Below are 16,737 nucleotides of genomic sequence, written 5' to 3'. Positions count from 1 at the left end.
GTAGCCTTACAAGGCAGCGTTAAACCTGAGCTAGAGAGAATGGTATGTCTAGGAGTAATTTGTCCTGTAAAAGAACTAACTGAATGGGTATCCTCCATGGTGGTAACTCATAAGAAAAGTTCAGATGATATCAGAATATGTATTGATCCTAGAGATATGAACAAAGAAGTAAAATGACCCCCTTGTCCACTGCATACAGTCAAATAAGTTGCTGCTCTTATGCCAAATGCCACTGTTTTTTCTGTCTTAGATGCAAAAAGTTAATTTTGGCAAATTTTGCTGACTGAAAATCTTCTTTGCTAACTACTTTCAGTACACCATTTGGAAGGTACAGATTTTTGAGAATACCATTTGGGATAAGTTCTGTCAGTGAAGACTTTAATCGTAAAATGGAACAAATTTTTTTTCTGGCTATCCATGGGCTATTATAGTAGATGATATTCTTGTAGCAAACAATGGTGAAGTTGAACATGATAGAAACTTCAGGAAAGTTCTGGAACATGCTCATGAAGTGAATCTTAAGCTGAATCCCCAGAAATGCAAATTCAGGCTACAGGAAGTTACTTGTGTAGGTCATTTGTTTATTAGTTCAGGCTTACGTCCAGATCCTTCCAAGCAATCTTTAATTCTTGAGATGCCAGATCCAGACAATGTCACTTCCTTACAAAATTTTCTTGGCATGGTCAATTATTTAGGCAAGTTTATTCCAGATCTGAACGCACTTTGAGCACCACTCCGAGAACCTTTGTCCTGGTCAGAACAATACCCTAGAGAATTTGATGTTCTGAAACAGAGAATTGTCAAGTCCACCAGCTTTCATTTATTATGATGTTCACAAACCAGTAACTCTTTCTTGTGATGCTTTGAAGTTTGGTCTTGGTGCAATCATCAAGGGGGTAAATCAGTAGCCTATGCATCTAGACCTTTAACCCAAACTGAGATGCAGTATGCTCAGATAAAGAGCTCTTGGCAATTGTGTTTGCATGTTTGAAGTTCCATGATTATATTTATGGACAACCTATCCAAAGTGAGACTGACCACCAACCTTTGGTCACTATTTTGAAAAAGTCTATGCATGTTGCATCTGTGAGATTGCAATGCATGGTGTTGAAATTGGAAAAATATAATTTTCACTTGGTTTACACAAAAGGCAATCTTCTTTATCTTGCTGATACTTTATCCAGATTGCCCAGAAAAAAAACACCGAACAGTATGAAAATAAGAAACCTGATGTTGAAGTCATGGATGTAAGAAAATTTTCTTCCACATGTCTTGATGAGCTTAGAACTCACACAGCTTCAGATCCAATTCTCCAGATGCTCAACCACTTTATCAGTCAAGGATGGCTGCCAAAGCAGTCTTCTTTGCCACCAGATCTGCATCAGTATTTTCTTTACAGAGATGAGATTTTGATGAAAGATAGTATTATCATGAAAGGTCAAAAGTGATTGTTCCAAAATCCTTGCAACAAGAGTATATTAAAATGTTGCATCTTGCCTATCCAGGAACTGATTCTATCAAAATAAGGGCAAGAAGAGTAATATTTTGGCCTTCTATGTCAAAAGTTACTGAGAAAGAAATCTCTTTCTGTTAGTAATAGTGCTAAACTGCATCAGCAAAAAGAACCATTAAAGCTAAGCCAGACTCCTGAACTGCCTTGGTCAGCAGTAGCTACAGACATTTCCGAATGGAGTGGTCAGTATTACTTGGTGTTAGTAGACTCTTATTCAAATTGATTCAACATTGGCCTACTTCCTAATCTCACGTCCAGTACTGTCATTACTAAGTTGAAGAGACATTTTTCTGTCTATGGTAGTCTGCACAAAGTCATTTCTGACAATGTTGCACAGTTTACAAGTCAGCAGTTCAAGAAATTTGCTGAAGTGTAGGACTCTGTTCATGTTATGAGTAGTCATGAATACCCACAATCAAATGTCTTGGCAGAACGTGCAGTTCAATGTGCAAAACAGCTGTTGGAGAAATCTTGGTTTGCCTGCCCAGAGGTTAATGTCGAGACAAACCAGAACCACACTACCAATCAGTAAGAATTTGCTAGTTTCATGAGTTAAAAACAACAAAACAGTAAAAGCTTAACTCCTAAAAGAGCACTTGCCCCAAAAGTCTTACTATGATAAAACCAGCAAACCTCTGAATTATTAAAAGAAGGAGAGAGAGTGAGGATATAGACCGCAAAAGGATTTGACCGAATAGGACTTGTGAAACAGTTGTGTGAAGAATCGAGATTGTACATCATTGAGTACTTACTACCCGGTGTCCAAGTCAGTGTTGCAACATTTTGCTTGTAAGAATTACTCTAATACTCAGAGTGATTTGTTTAATGTTCCTGTTCCACAGAACATCTCGCCAGATGTTCCTCTTTCCTGAAACTATCCCTGAAAGTCCTCAAGAAGAACATTTCCCAGTGACTTTTCTTGTTGTTAAACCCAGTTCTAATTATTACATTACAAGGTCAGGTCATATCTCAAGACCTGCTCTCAAATACACGACAATCTGGACATGATTGTCATTTGAATATATTTGTATAATTTGCATGCTCATATGATTGTCATTGTTTATTTATATGACCAACTAGTTAGAGGAGGATGTAGATCAGTGTGTGTATGTTCCTTTAAGAGTCTGTGGGCACATGCATATAAGTACTGAGGTGCCATTTTGTAGTGAGCAACCAAGGTGTAAGCATGCATGTTTGTAGTAGTCAGTCAGTTCATTAGTTCATTTAAGTTTAATGTTACCTTTCTCCAGCCTGATGTTTGTATGTAATAAAATATTTAAACGAACACCCAGCCTCATCATCTAATTGAATATACACAAGACGAGTGACAGTATGGCACATGCCTCTGGGTTTTCTTTAACCCAGTTTTCTCTGGCTGCCTGACATTGAAATCTAACAGGGTTACAGGGCAGTTTTGTCCCTCTGTACTCATCCAGAGTCTTTTAGCCCCTGGGAGGCGCTCTCCATTATTCAGGACACACATGTTCCATCAGGCTTATCACTGGAAACAATGCTTGGATCTATTGCTGGGATTTGGGGGCCCTAATTTTTTACCCCTGTGTTTTAGATGAAGAATGTTAACTATACCTCCTAAGCTGACAGTTCACTGAACTGAGGAAGTCTCATCTGCTAACAACATGATGGGTCAGATATAGTACCACAGGCCTGGGGTGTGCTAATTGCCTAAAGGCTGGTTGGATATCTACTGGGAATATCAGGTACCTCTTCTTGCTTAATGAGAATTATAATATAGAAGGCAAGAAGACTTCTCCAGCTATTATTACAGGACGTCTTATGGGCTTAGTGGTAGAAGCACAGTACAATCTTTACTAATCTAGCAATACTTTTGTCGCTTTCAGTTGGTTTCAACAATTTTACTATTAATATCGGATTATAACTGGGTGTTCTCAGTAGTTCAGAACTCTGTCTCTCTCCTCCCACTTTTAAAGCACAGAGTATTCATGAATGCCCCATTTGGTTTTGACTTAGTTTAGTCATTTACTGTTGTTCAGATTTTTATAGCACTCTTATAGTACTCTTTCTAAAAGTGTCACAAAACTTTCTGTGCCTTATGGGTCTGTTTGACATGCCTACTCCTTAATAAAGTTAGGTATTGCTCATTTGAATCTATAAATTATTGTTGGTTCAGTCATAGTCTCTACTAGTGTTACCTTCTGGATCTAACCATAAGGTGACGATGTGCCTAAATTCTATCAAATGAGACCTTACTGTTTTGCCTTTATTATAAGTCCATTCATGGGGCTTGCCTTTATAGATTCCACTGTGACCCCCTATCTGTGTAAGTGACCAACATTTTACTTTTTTATAGTCCTTACCGTCAGTGCCCCTCATATCCATAACAGCAAAGGGGGGGGTCTGTAATGAGTTGTGCAGCTAGTATTAGAGCGCAGTTGGTCTAGTCCCTCCCTCATGTGTAGCTACCTACCAGCAGACAGGCTTCTAGGTCTTCAGTGGTTAGTGGCTTTAGGGATGTTGTGGTTCAAGGTATAGCCATACACTTTGCTATCACTACCACACCTGTGGAAGTGGCAGGTATGACCTGAAGTAGTTGCTCCACAGTGGCCACTCTGCCGCTTGCTGGGAATAAAAGACTGCCATCAGGACTCTGAGTCAAGACTAGTTCCGCAATGCAACTTAAAATGATCGATCACACTCCCTGTGAACTGAAAAAACGGATCACTTCCAAGCTGGTTACCAATAAAATAAAATTAGAAGTAAAAGAGAAGTGAAGGGTAACAATCCAATATGAACGCTTTATTTATAAATCACTCAGTAAAAGACTTCATCAGATAAAACACATTAGCTTACCATTTCCTTTCTTTTATACATATTAATTATATATCCATCCAATCATGTTGCACATTTATTTAAAAAAGACCAAATCAAATTTCACTTCCTTAAAATCTCATTAAATGTTTGATTAAAACATTGAATTCATTTTATTATAGTAAAATCTATTAAATATATATGTGTGTTTCATATTTCCATTTATTATATATGTAGTTCAAATGCTGTGTTTTCAAATTTCGTTTGTTTTTTAAAAAACTTGTAAGTGTTTATTTGAAGGGAGTTGACGCCATCTACTGGTCATTTAGAATATAGTTCTTATCCATGTACTATAATCTAGCAGCTTTCAATTTTAAAAGTGGCAGAATTGAGATATACTCATTCAGGCCGGGTTTTGTTGGCTTCTAGGGCTATCTGCCACCACAATTCTTTATACCCTATGTTCTCCTCCCACGGGCCACCTCTGATGTCTATCTTTACTTGATCCAATACAAAGAAACTAAATTTATATTCTTTGCATTCTTTTGTATGCCTGTATAATGCATTTGTTTCTTTGTGTGTTTTGATATCGTACATGTGCTCGTAGATTCTCCTCCTTAAGCATCTCTCAGTTTTCCTACATAGTAGGAAGTACACTTTTTACAAGTTGCCAAATACACTAGTCCTTTAGATTCACAGTTAAAATATCCCTTACTTTGTATCCACAGTTCCCTACTAACCAAATAGATTTTTTCCTGGTTTGACACATAACCACATTGTTTACATTTGCCACATTTAAATGTCCCCACCTTATTTGAGTTGGCTCTGTCGCCTATTGCCATTTTTCTACCGTTACCTATTTCCAACATACCTTTAATATTTAAGGAATTTTTAAACACTACTTTTGGGTTTGTTTCAATCAGTCCTTCCAGGTCTGTAAGCTCCTTAAATCTCTGCCATTCCTTTTGGAACAGTTCCTTAACCTTTATATTCAGACTGTTGTATTCCAATACCAGGGACTGTTCATACTTTGTGTTTTCTGTCTTGTTGTTATAATTAAAATTACTTTCTTTCTGCCCTATAATGGGTCTAAACCTGTCCGTCCTTGCTTCTGTTACTTCCGTTCTATATTCCCTAACAAATCCCTTAGGATACCCTCGGTCAATAAACATCTCTTCCAGTTTATCACATTCCTTTGTATAGTCCTCCTCATTACTGGTCATCCTTGACCCTCTAATAAATTGACCCTTCACCAGGTTCCTTTTACAGTGGATAGGGTGTCCACTGTTAAAATGAAGAAACGAATTGACATAAGTATCCTTCCTATATACCTTTGTCTCTAAAGAATTGGTAGTTTTTGTTATTTCTAAATCCAAATAAGCAATATTGTTATTGGATGTGGCATAAGTGAATTTAAGGAAACTTGTTGTATTTCCTATGTATTTAATAAATTCCTTTAATTTTTCACACCCTCCAGTCCAAAAGATTATTATATCATCTAAAAATCTTTTGTACAGTTTACAATATTGCAAATAATCTGAAGGAAAAATGTATTTGTCCTCCCAATTAGCCAGCACTAAGTTGGCAAAACTGGGCGCACAGGCTGCACCCATTGCCACTCCTTGAGTTTGCTGGAAAAACTCTCCATTGTACGTAAAGAAGTTGTTTCTCAATACTAAGTCCATCAGACCTGCACAAACTACTTTATCCTCAAATGTCAGGGTTTTGTCCCCATATACCTCATCCTCGAACATTCTAATTCCTTCTTCGTATGGTATAGACCCAAAGAGGTCTACTACATCAATGGTCACAAATAGTATGTCTTTATCATATAGTTCCGGGACTAATGCTCTTAGTAAGTCCCAGGAATCTCTTAGAATGGCTGTTTTATTTTTCCATATATGTTTTGTTTTAACATCAATGAACTTTGCTAGATTTGTAGTTTTAGATCCTTCTGCCGATACTATCGGCCTAAAGGGAGGGTCATCTCTATTTTTATGTATTTTCGGTATGCCGAAAATAACCGGTATTTTAGGTTTATTGTTCTTGAGGAAGGAATACATTTTTTCATCCAATACTTTTTCTGTGATCATATCCTGTAGTGTCATATCTATCCTTTTATATGCAACATATATCTCATTGCGTGACACTGCTTTGTATTTGGTTTCATTCCTAAGAATATCATTCATTTTACTTTCATATTCAATCACATTCATAATAACCACTCCCCCGCCCTTATCGGGCTTCATAACTCTAATTTCTTTGTTGTTTTTTAATTCATCCAACGCCCTTTTCTCCTTGTCTCCCAAGTTTCCACTGTATTTTATCCTTTTATCCAACTTTTTAATACCATTTTCCATTATTTTTTCAAAGTTCTTGAGTTGTGTGTGAATGGGTGGATTGAATGTGGATTTTTTCTTTAATATTCTTTTTTCTTCTGTCATGTGTATACTTCTCTTATCTATACCATATACTTCATTATTATATAAAAGTTCCAAATTCATCTTTCTAAGGAACACTTTCATGTCTAATATAGTTTCAACTCTTTCTCCTCTTCTTGTTGGAATAAATTTAAAGCCTTTCTCCATAAGTGAAAAATGTTCCTTAGTAAGCTCTATATTGCTGAAGTTATATATGGAAAAAGCATTTAGTGTGTACATACTACCTTCCTTTGTTATGTTGTCATTTCTTTCTATGACACTGGTGGGGGTTTCTACCGTGTGTATTTCCCCCTTCCCCTTGACCCCCCTTCCCTGTGAAAATTTCCAAAATTTCTTTCTTTTGGACTAAAGTCATTGTGTTGCATCTCAAGTGGTGGGAAATCATTCTCATAATCTGGGTTATATGTTTCCCTATGTGGTATTCTTTTCTCTGTAAAGTGTCTCCTTTCTCCTTTCTGTTTGTTAAATTTCTGATATGAGGGAACTGTGTTGTGTACTGGGTTTGGGTAGCTTGTGTTATTTTCATATTCCATTATATCCCTTCTTAATTTTTCTGTTTTCCTTTCAACCAGTCCTTTGCATCTATGTTCAATCTCCCCTTTTATATTAAAATATTTTTGTTTTTCTTCTCTAATTTCAAATATTAAATCTTCCTTTATGTGTGAATCCAATTCATTTATTTGGTCATTAATCATTTCTAAATTCCTTTCATTCTCATCGATAATACATCTTACAATATCTAAACCACATTTGTTAAAAGCCTTTACTAAATCTTTGTGGAACATGGAACCAATCTGTACATTATTCGGATACTTCCATGTTCGTAGTCCCTTAGGGACTATGTTTCTGTGCAAACATTCCTTTAAATAACTGTTCTCTATCATGGTAGCTTTATATTTATACATTAATTTAGAAACACATTCTATTTTTTGACTGAAAGAGTCATTATTGTAAGTCCGCTTTCTATTTCTTTCATCAAACTTAAATGCATACGGTTCTTTAAGCCAGTTATTCATCTCCACCGTATTGGAGATGTAAAAAGTACCTTGTTGTGATCGCGATTCTTCCATGTTAACGCTTTCCTCAAAACAGTCACTTTCAACATCGTGGAAAATGATGGGTGTTGCTGCTGCATTAAATGTTGGACCGTTCGGTTCTGGGCCATCTTTCTCCCGACATCAGGGCATTGTCTTTTCCTCTTAGTATGAGGTTGCCGTCTTCTCAGTCCGTCGGCAGCTTTCCCCACTTCCGGATGTTCACCATAGTCTCGCAAAGAGGCGTTAGAAGATCCACCAAAGCTGTTAGTTGTCCTATAAGCTTTCTTGCCTGGCTGTTGTCATCATTGCCAGGCTGTATATCCTTCTCCTTCTCCATTCCGTACACCAAACCAAAAAATGAAAAAACGGATCACTTCCAAGCTGGTTACCAATAAAATAAAATTAGAAGTAAAAGAGAAGTGAAGGGTAACAATCCAATATGAACGCTTTATTTATAAATCACTGCGTTTTCGTCCAGTAAAAGACTTCATCAGATAAAACACATTAGCTTACCATTTCCTTTCTTTTATACATATTAATTATATATCCATCCAATCATGTTGCACATTTATTTAAAAAAGACCAAATCAAATTTCACTTCCTTAAAATCTCATTAAATGTTTGATTAAAACATTGAATTCATTTTATTATAGTAAAATCTATTAAATATATATGTGTGTTTCATATTTCCGTTTATTATATATGTAGTTCAAATGCTGTGTTTTCAAATTTCGTTTGTTTTTTAAAAAACTTGTAAGTGTTTATTTGAAGGGAGTTGACGCCATCTACTGGTCATTTAGAATATAGTTCTTATCCATGTACTATAATCTAGCAGCTTTCAATTTTAAAAGTGGCAGAATTGAGATATACTCATTCAGGCCCGGGGTTTTGTTGGCTTCTAGGGCTATCTGCCACCACAATTCTTTATACCCTATGTTCTCCTCCCACGGGACTTATTAAGAGCATTAGTCCCGGAACTATATGATAAAGACATACTATTTGTGACCATTGATGTAGTAGACCTCTTTGGGTCTATACCATACGAAGAAGGAATTAGAATGTTCGAGGATGAGGTATATGGGGACAAAACCCTGACATTTGAGGATAAAGTAGTTTGTGCAGGTCTGATGGACTTAGTATTGAGAAACAACTTCTTAATGGAGAGTTTTTCCAGCAAACTCAAGGAGTGGCAATGGGTGCAGCCCAGTTTTGCCAACTTAGTGCTGGCTAATTGGGAGGACAAATACATTTTTCCTTCAGATTATTTGCAATATTGTAAACTGTACAAAAGATTTTTAGATGATATAATAATCTTTTGGACTGGAGGGTGTGAAAATTAAAGGAATTTATTAAATACATAGGAAATACAACAAGTTTCCTTAAATTCACTTATGCCACATCCAATAACAATATTGCTTATTTGGATTTAGAAATAACAAAAACTACCAATTCTTTAGAGACAAAGGTATATAGGAAGGATACTTATGTCAATTCGTTTCTTCATTTTAACAGTGGACACCCTATCCACTGTAAAAGGAACCTGGTGAAGGGTCAATTTATTAGAGGGTCAAGGATGACCAGTAATGAGGAGGACTATACAAAGGAATGTGATAAACTGGAAGAGATGTTTATTGACCGAGGGTATCCTAAGGGATTTGTTAGGGAATATAGAACGGAAGTAACAGAAGCAAGGACGGACAGGTTTAGACCCATTATAGGGCAGAAAGAAAGTAATTTTAATTATAACAACAAGACAGAAAACACAAAGTATGAACAGTCCCTGGTATTGGAATACAACAGTCTGAATATAAAGGTTAAGGAACTGTTCCAAAAGGAATGGCAGAGATTTAAGGAGCTTACAGACCTGGAAGGACTGATTGAAACAAACCCAAAAGTAGTGTTTAAAATTCCTTAAATATTAAAGGTATGTTGGAAATAGGTAACGGTAGAAAAATGGCAATAGGCGACAGAGCCAACTCAAATAAGGTGGGGACATTTAAATGTGGCAAATGTAAACAATGTGGTTATGTGTCAAACCAGGAAAAAATCTATTTGGTTAGTAGGGAACTGTGGATACAAAGTAAGGGATATTTTAACTGTGAATCTAAAGGACTAGTGTATTTGGCAACTTGTAAAAAGTGTACTTCCTACTATGTAGGAAAAACTGAGAGATGCTTAAGGAGGAGAATCTACGAGCACATGTACGATATCAAAACACACAAAGAAACAAATGCATTATACAGGCATACAAAAGAATGCAAAGAATATAAATTTAGTTTCTTTGTATTGGATCAAGTAAAGATAGACATCAGAGGTGGCCCGTGGGAGGAGAACATAGGGTATAAAGAATTGTGGTGGCAGATAGCCCTAGAAGCCAACAAAACCCCGGGCCTGAATGAGTATATCTCAATTCTGCCACTTTTAAAATTGAAAGCTGCTAGATTATAGTACATGGATAAGAACTATATTCTAAATGACCAGTAGATGGCGTCAACTCACTTCAAATAAACACTTACAAGTTTTTTAAAAAAACAAACGAAATTTGAAAACACAGCATTTGAACTACATATATAATAAATGGAAATATGAAACACACATATATATTTAATAGATTTTACTATAATAAAATGAATTCAATGTTTTAATCAAACATTTAATGAGATTTTAAGGAAGTGAAATTTGATTTGGTCTTTTTTAAATAAATGTGCAACATGATTGGATGGATATATAATTAATATGTATAAAAGAAAGGAAATGGTAAGCTAATGTGTTTTATCTGATGAAGTCTTTTGATTTATAAATAAAGCGTTCATATTGGATTGTTACCCTTCACTTCTCTTTTAACTCCCTGTGAACTGCTGAAGGTAACGTATAATTTATGACTATGGTGCAACTTGCAGCCAACTACATTCCTTCTTTCTGTGCCTCAGCACCACAGAATACACATACACACACACGCACGCACACATACAAAAGTGGAAAAAAAGTTGTGTAATTTTCTTGGGTGGTGATTGCTGTGTCAGCCGTGACAGGTTCAGGCTTCAAGGAGGTTTGCATTTTCTGAACAGAATACCCAATAAAGCCACCAATGTGAAGTCGAAGTTAACTTTGTCATTTAGACACACACACGAGTGCAGGCTAAATGAAATTGTGTTGCTTTGAGCTCAATGTACAGACAAAAAACATATAAAAAAATAACAATATAAATATAAAAATAATAATATAAAAACAGAACTGCAGACTATATATAGGAAATGAACACTGCCACAAAAACAGAGCTGCAGACTCTACATATGATATTGACGAATTTACTTCATAATCTCGAAATACTGAAATATCGAATTTCAGTATCTTGAGACCATGAAACCGAATCCACAAAACACCGAAACAAAAAACCCCCAAGCCCAAAACTGCGAAATTCAAAACACCGAACAAACCGCACACACTACTCCATACATACACCACAACACCAACATCACAACATAAACAAACAAAACTACACACATACACAACTCATACACACATAAGCAGGGGGGCAAGCCACCCTGCACCCCCCCTACTTATATATATATATACTAACTCTGAGATCGCACAAACAGGTAACAAAACAAACTCTCACATTCTCCATTCCCTCACACACACATCAAACATATCAGCACACACTCATACACTCTAATTCCCACTCAAAACCCTTACAAAACACTCACTTACCTGCCATAACATCTAGATCCAGACATGGCACCGCGCACCATCAACACACAGTCCCGGACATTATGTAGTATAAGCCCATAACCGCAAATTCGAGATATTCAAATTTAGAGTTATGAACTTTCGCTATTTTAAACATTCGGCTTTATAGTCTCGAGATACTGAAATTCAACATTTCAGTATTTCGAAATTATAAACAGCTCCCGATATTGACACGACACCAGGACATAATTACAATTTTGTATGTCTGTCTATAGCAGCACTTTGTATTGCACAGTCGATATTTCACTTAGACGATTAAGAGTAAAGAAGAATAAAGGAGCTCACACCTTTCTCCAAAATAGATGTACTAAGCAGCTTTCAGAAAGAAAAAAATCTCACAGCACATGTATTAGCCTCTTGATGTTCCAACCCAGTCACTCTGGGGGTTTCCTTCATACAAGCGAAGGCTTTTGTGGTCCCAGTTTCAAAGATTTTTTACACTACATTGATGTTGCATTAAAACAGAAATAGAACATTCTTTACTCCCATGTCAGAAAAAGATTACCAGGATTATCTTTTAGTTAGCTGAAGCTTATGGCTGCTCACCTTCTGAGACAAAACTATAGTGCACTCTCAAACACATCCAGCTTTATCTGAAAACTTCCTTTCTTACCTCACCACTTCTTATGTTATCTGACTTGGTCTTTTTTGGTGGTCTTTAACTATACAGGGGTTTCACCTGCTTGGCTTTCTGAGCATGCTGTGACAAGAGCAAACACACTCCTCTTGTTTTAACGTAATAAAACACTGTTTAAACAAGCAACACCAGCTTGAATCCTGTTTTATTATTTTGAATAGGAATGCAATGTGATCTTTGACAAGGATCTTACATAAGAGGTTATAACAGTCTGTTAATAATTTGTATGCATATATTGTTCCTGTACAAATAGTTTTCTTTTTATTTTTTTATTCTTCCTTCCTTAAGGCTGAAAATCTTATAACTCTACATATCTCTGTGCTAGGTTACACTGTGTCTCTCTCTCTCTATATATATATATATATATATATAAATATTTATGCTCATATTTGAATACTAGGCTAATAGCTCTGAAGGGCTATTTTAAACCTAGATATATCTGTATATATATAATCTATAGCTCTCTCTCTCTCTCTCTATATATATATATATATATATATATATATATATATATATACATATACATATACACACACACACAAACTTGAACACTTAGCATCTAAACACCCAAATATCAAGACTAAAATAAAAAAATGGTCAGCAGTGAGCTGTGCATGCTCCAATATCCTTGGATAATGAAACTAGAAAACAATGCTTTTTGCAGTGGGGTAAACCCACATGCACTCATACACTCTCCTATTAATAATATATTCCAACTCAGAGATCGCACAACTCCAGGGAAAGGGCACATTTCCCAGCCCCAGTAATGTACCTGTCTTGTACAATTACTGCTCAGCTGCTATGTTGACCAAACTGTATCAAGAAATAACTGCCGACTATACAAGCCAAAGTAAATGTGTGTAGAGTGAGGCAGACAGACAGAGGGACAGCTATAGGTACAGTTATAAGTGCTGACAGCCCAAAATGACAGTTTAAATTGCAGTAACGAAATGCAGACAGTTCAGAATGCAGAGCGAAGTAAGAGGGCTGACATAAGCAGTGGGAGTATTTGTGCAGGTGTGTTGGCAGCTTGGAGTTGTGTGTGTAAGGGAATAGTTCTCTTACTGTGCATGTTTTTCTCATGTGTGTTTGTCTGTCTGAGCCTATTTTAAGCAGTGGTACGTAGTACAGCACAAAGTTTTTCTAAGGTAAGGTGAAGGGGTAGGGTAAGCATGCATTATTAAGGTGGTACATAGAAACAAAAGCCCCTGCACCACCTAATGCATGCTAAGCCAAATACTGCCCCTAACTCTAGCCTGTAATTCTTTTAAGAAAAAAGATGTATGTAAAATTACAGCTATTCAAAAAAAATCTTGTTGTACTGCTGCTGTTTAGAATTTTTTTATTTTATTGCATTTCTAATGAAAAATAATCAGAGAAATACATTTTTATTTGCAAGTTCCTGTTCGCTTGAGTGTGTTTTGTTGAATGGATGGAAGGAAGGAAGGAAGGCAGCAACACTGTCAACCAAAATATTGACATTATTACCTTGAAACACCTGATATCAAGAAGTCACATTCATGCCCTGGGTATTGCCCTGGAGCACAGTAAACCAAATCTAAGTGTTTTTCTTTGGGGGGGGCTTTCCATCCTGCACTCCACACACCCCCTAATTATATACAACTCCAAGACTGCACAAGCCACAGGGGAAGAGAATATTTCCCCTACCTGGGGATTGTCGATTTTGCACACCTGTCACATATCTGTTTGAGTTGACCAAATAATGTCAACCAAACAGACGTCGACATTGGATGTTCGACCAGATACTGTATATATGGATATACAGAGAGAGATAGATGTATGTATGTGTATGTGTGTGTGTGTGTGTGTGTGTGTGTGTGTGTGTGTGTGTAACATGTCATGCTGATGTCCATGAGGAGTTTATACATAATTGTTAGGTCAGAGTATAAGTAAAGTTAAAGAACAAGTAATAAAGATCTTAACATTAATATGCAAACACTATAATTATGAAAAAGTCACTTTCCTAACCAGACTTGTGCTCCCATGTCTCTGGGGAAAAAAGGAATTTTAATTGCCCACTTAATAAATGAATAAAACATTTAGGTAAAAACTATATTCAAAAAGAAAACGTTAGATGGTGGATATAATATAATACTAATATGATTACTTTAAGTCTGTAGCTTCTTAAATGTAATTGAGATCCAGCATATCTACAAATACGTATGAAACAAATTCTGTCTCAGTACTCCAGATACACTGTGGACTGAGTTTCTCATTTCTAAACATAATAATCAAAGGTTTTCTAAGATGTATAAATTAGTTACATTTGCAATTACTTATTTCTTCAGGTGTACTTTTGTCCAATAATTTGAATATCTTGTTCTGTCTTAGGGGGTGGGAGGGTGGCTTAATGGCTAAAGTGTTTGCCTTACAAACACAAGTTGCAGGGTTTGAGTCTCACAAGGGATAATTGGCTAGGCTTAAAATGGCTCGCAAGGGCAGTTAGCTTAGTACTAAACTATGAACCTGTGAATCTATGGTTCAATATTATGAGGGGGAGGGGCAGTATGACATATATGAGGCACTGAGCTAACATCTATAGATAGAAGAGATATCACTCTTTGCACAGCTGATACGTGCTACAGATTAAGCAGCAGCAGTTTTACTAATATTTTCTGTGACAGAAGTTGTTACCTTCCACTTCCATTAGAAGAATAAGGGTAAAATAAGAATGCCTAGAAATCTGTGTATGTAGAGGGCAGTCGACGCTGAAGGAATATGAGCATTGAAAGTAATGTGGGCAGATATGAAATGCAAACACAAAATGTTCTTACTGCAGTAAAGTCAGTGCAAGTTATACAATACAGTAAAGATGAAAACGATATTCCTCAGTGGGTAGAACTATAAATATTTCAAACTGTGCATCTTTTCTTCTAGCCTATTGTTGAAGAACCTTAAAAAATCTGATGGGAATCAAACCAAGAATTAAGGTGAGTAAGCAAGAGAAAAACATCTCGTATCTTGATTTTATCAGTGAGAATAAATTTATTAATATGAACATAGATAACTCATCTATGTGATGTGTATTAATTGATTACCAGTATATACATACGTAATTATCCCTAACTGGCTTCATTTGATGTTACTGATGACCATTTGATGGCTTCTAACTGCTCATAGGTAATTCCCTAAACTTTATTTTGTCCATCACTCATTTCCTTCACAATAAGCTGTTTGTTTGAAATCACTGTGTACTTTTGTGAGAAATGTCTCCTTTCCCCACCGTTGTGTGACCATGAAGTTAATTAATGGGTGGGGGTGGGGGGGGGATGCATTCGGACTACCTCGCCTGCACAAATGCTCATTTCAGCTTGCATGGTTAGCTTGTATTGGAACTGTATTTTCTATCAGTTATGATCATGCAGTTGGTTTCTGTGTGATTGTATTTCAGTTATCCATAGGGGGATGCTTCATATATAGTTAGACGCACGGAAGCAAACATAGTTTATTATTGTGAAATTACACACAATAGTTACGTTAATGGCTTGAACAGCAGTGATGAAGAAAGTGAATTCTAGGTAGTTCAGTATTTTGCACACGATACATTCTAAAACTGGGTTATTGGTGTAAAACAGTGATTCTGAAATTTAACAAATAGCGACTTATTTTAGTACAGTAATATTGTACTTTGGCTATTGTAATGTAATTGCATCTATGCAAATAGCTGACAGTAATCTTTATTACATTGTTAGTCATAAATACACAGATCTCAAAGTGTCAGTCCCAAGTTCGTTTGGGGACTGCATTTTTGTGGAAATCCTCCCTTACATAAATTTAAAGATCTCTTTAAATAACTTGTCACTGGAGCATCTGGGACAGAGTTGAGATTCATAAATTGAAAAGAAGCAGGACTATGCCAGCATAATAATAGAGTTTACTGTGCCAATTATAGATATGAACTTTAATAACTATTCATACAATGCAATGTTCTGGCAGATGTATATGTTAATACCCCTCATTTCTTTGAAAAGCATCCATGATTAATATTTCAACACAGAAATAACAACCAAGACTCTGGTAGTAGATTTACTGCTGTGTAATATAATAAACACTGTGCTGGTTATAGAAATGAATGTCCCCATCACTTTAGAGTTTAAAAATGATAATTTCTGGAAATATGATAATATTTATGTAATATACAGAGCATACTAATTGCACTGAAATATACATGCCACATTTACTCTGTGGCAAATTACAAGGTTACCAAACCTTGGAGAAAGTTATAACAAAAAATAAAAGTTGCTGAAACCCCTCTATTCAATCAGCAACTCCCAATTCTGTGTTCCATGAGATATTGATCACATGACTGGATACTGATTGCATCCATACAGTTACTTTATTCTGCAAGGTGCACAAATATGTCACTGCTACACATTATTCTTGCCTTCTGTAACTTTTGCTACTTGTGCTATGCTTTTCCTTTATTGCTTTTTAGTGCAGTACTGATAAACCATTACAGTTACACACGGAGTAGGATGCTGCGCATATCGCAAGCTGCCATAAGTCTGATTGTTACAGTTCAGTTATCCTTCCCTTAGATATGTCATCTAC

General features: G+C 36.1%; 1 protein-coding gene across 1 annotated transcript in view; it reads left to right on the top strand.

Moving 5' to 3' along the window:
- LOC122798844 (lipocalin-like) overlaps positions 1–16,737 on the top strand; it is a 90,885-nt gene that overhangs the window by 72,329 nt on the left and 1,819 nt on the right. Inside the window, exon 7 of the mRNA XM_044067968.1 lies at positions 15,064–15,116. Within this exon, the coding sequence (XP_043923903.1) occupies positions 15,064–15,084 (21 nt within the window). The 3' untranslated portion in view covers positions 15,085–15,116. The remainder of the gene's footprint in view (positions 1–15,063; positions 15,117–16,737) is intronic.

Source organism: Protopterus annectens, chromosome 3.part1 (genome assembly GCF_019279795.1).
Source record: "Protopterus annectens isolate FY-2018-M chromosome 3.part1, PAN1.0, whole genome shotgun sequence".
In the NCBI taxonomy this organism is placed as follows: domain Eukaryota; kingdom Metazoa; phylum Chordata; order Ceratodontiformes; family Protopteridae; genus Protopterus; species Protopterus annectens.
The sequence above is the reverse complement of the archived record's forward strand: the minus strand, read 5'-3'. Positions and strand labels throughout refer to the sequence as shown.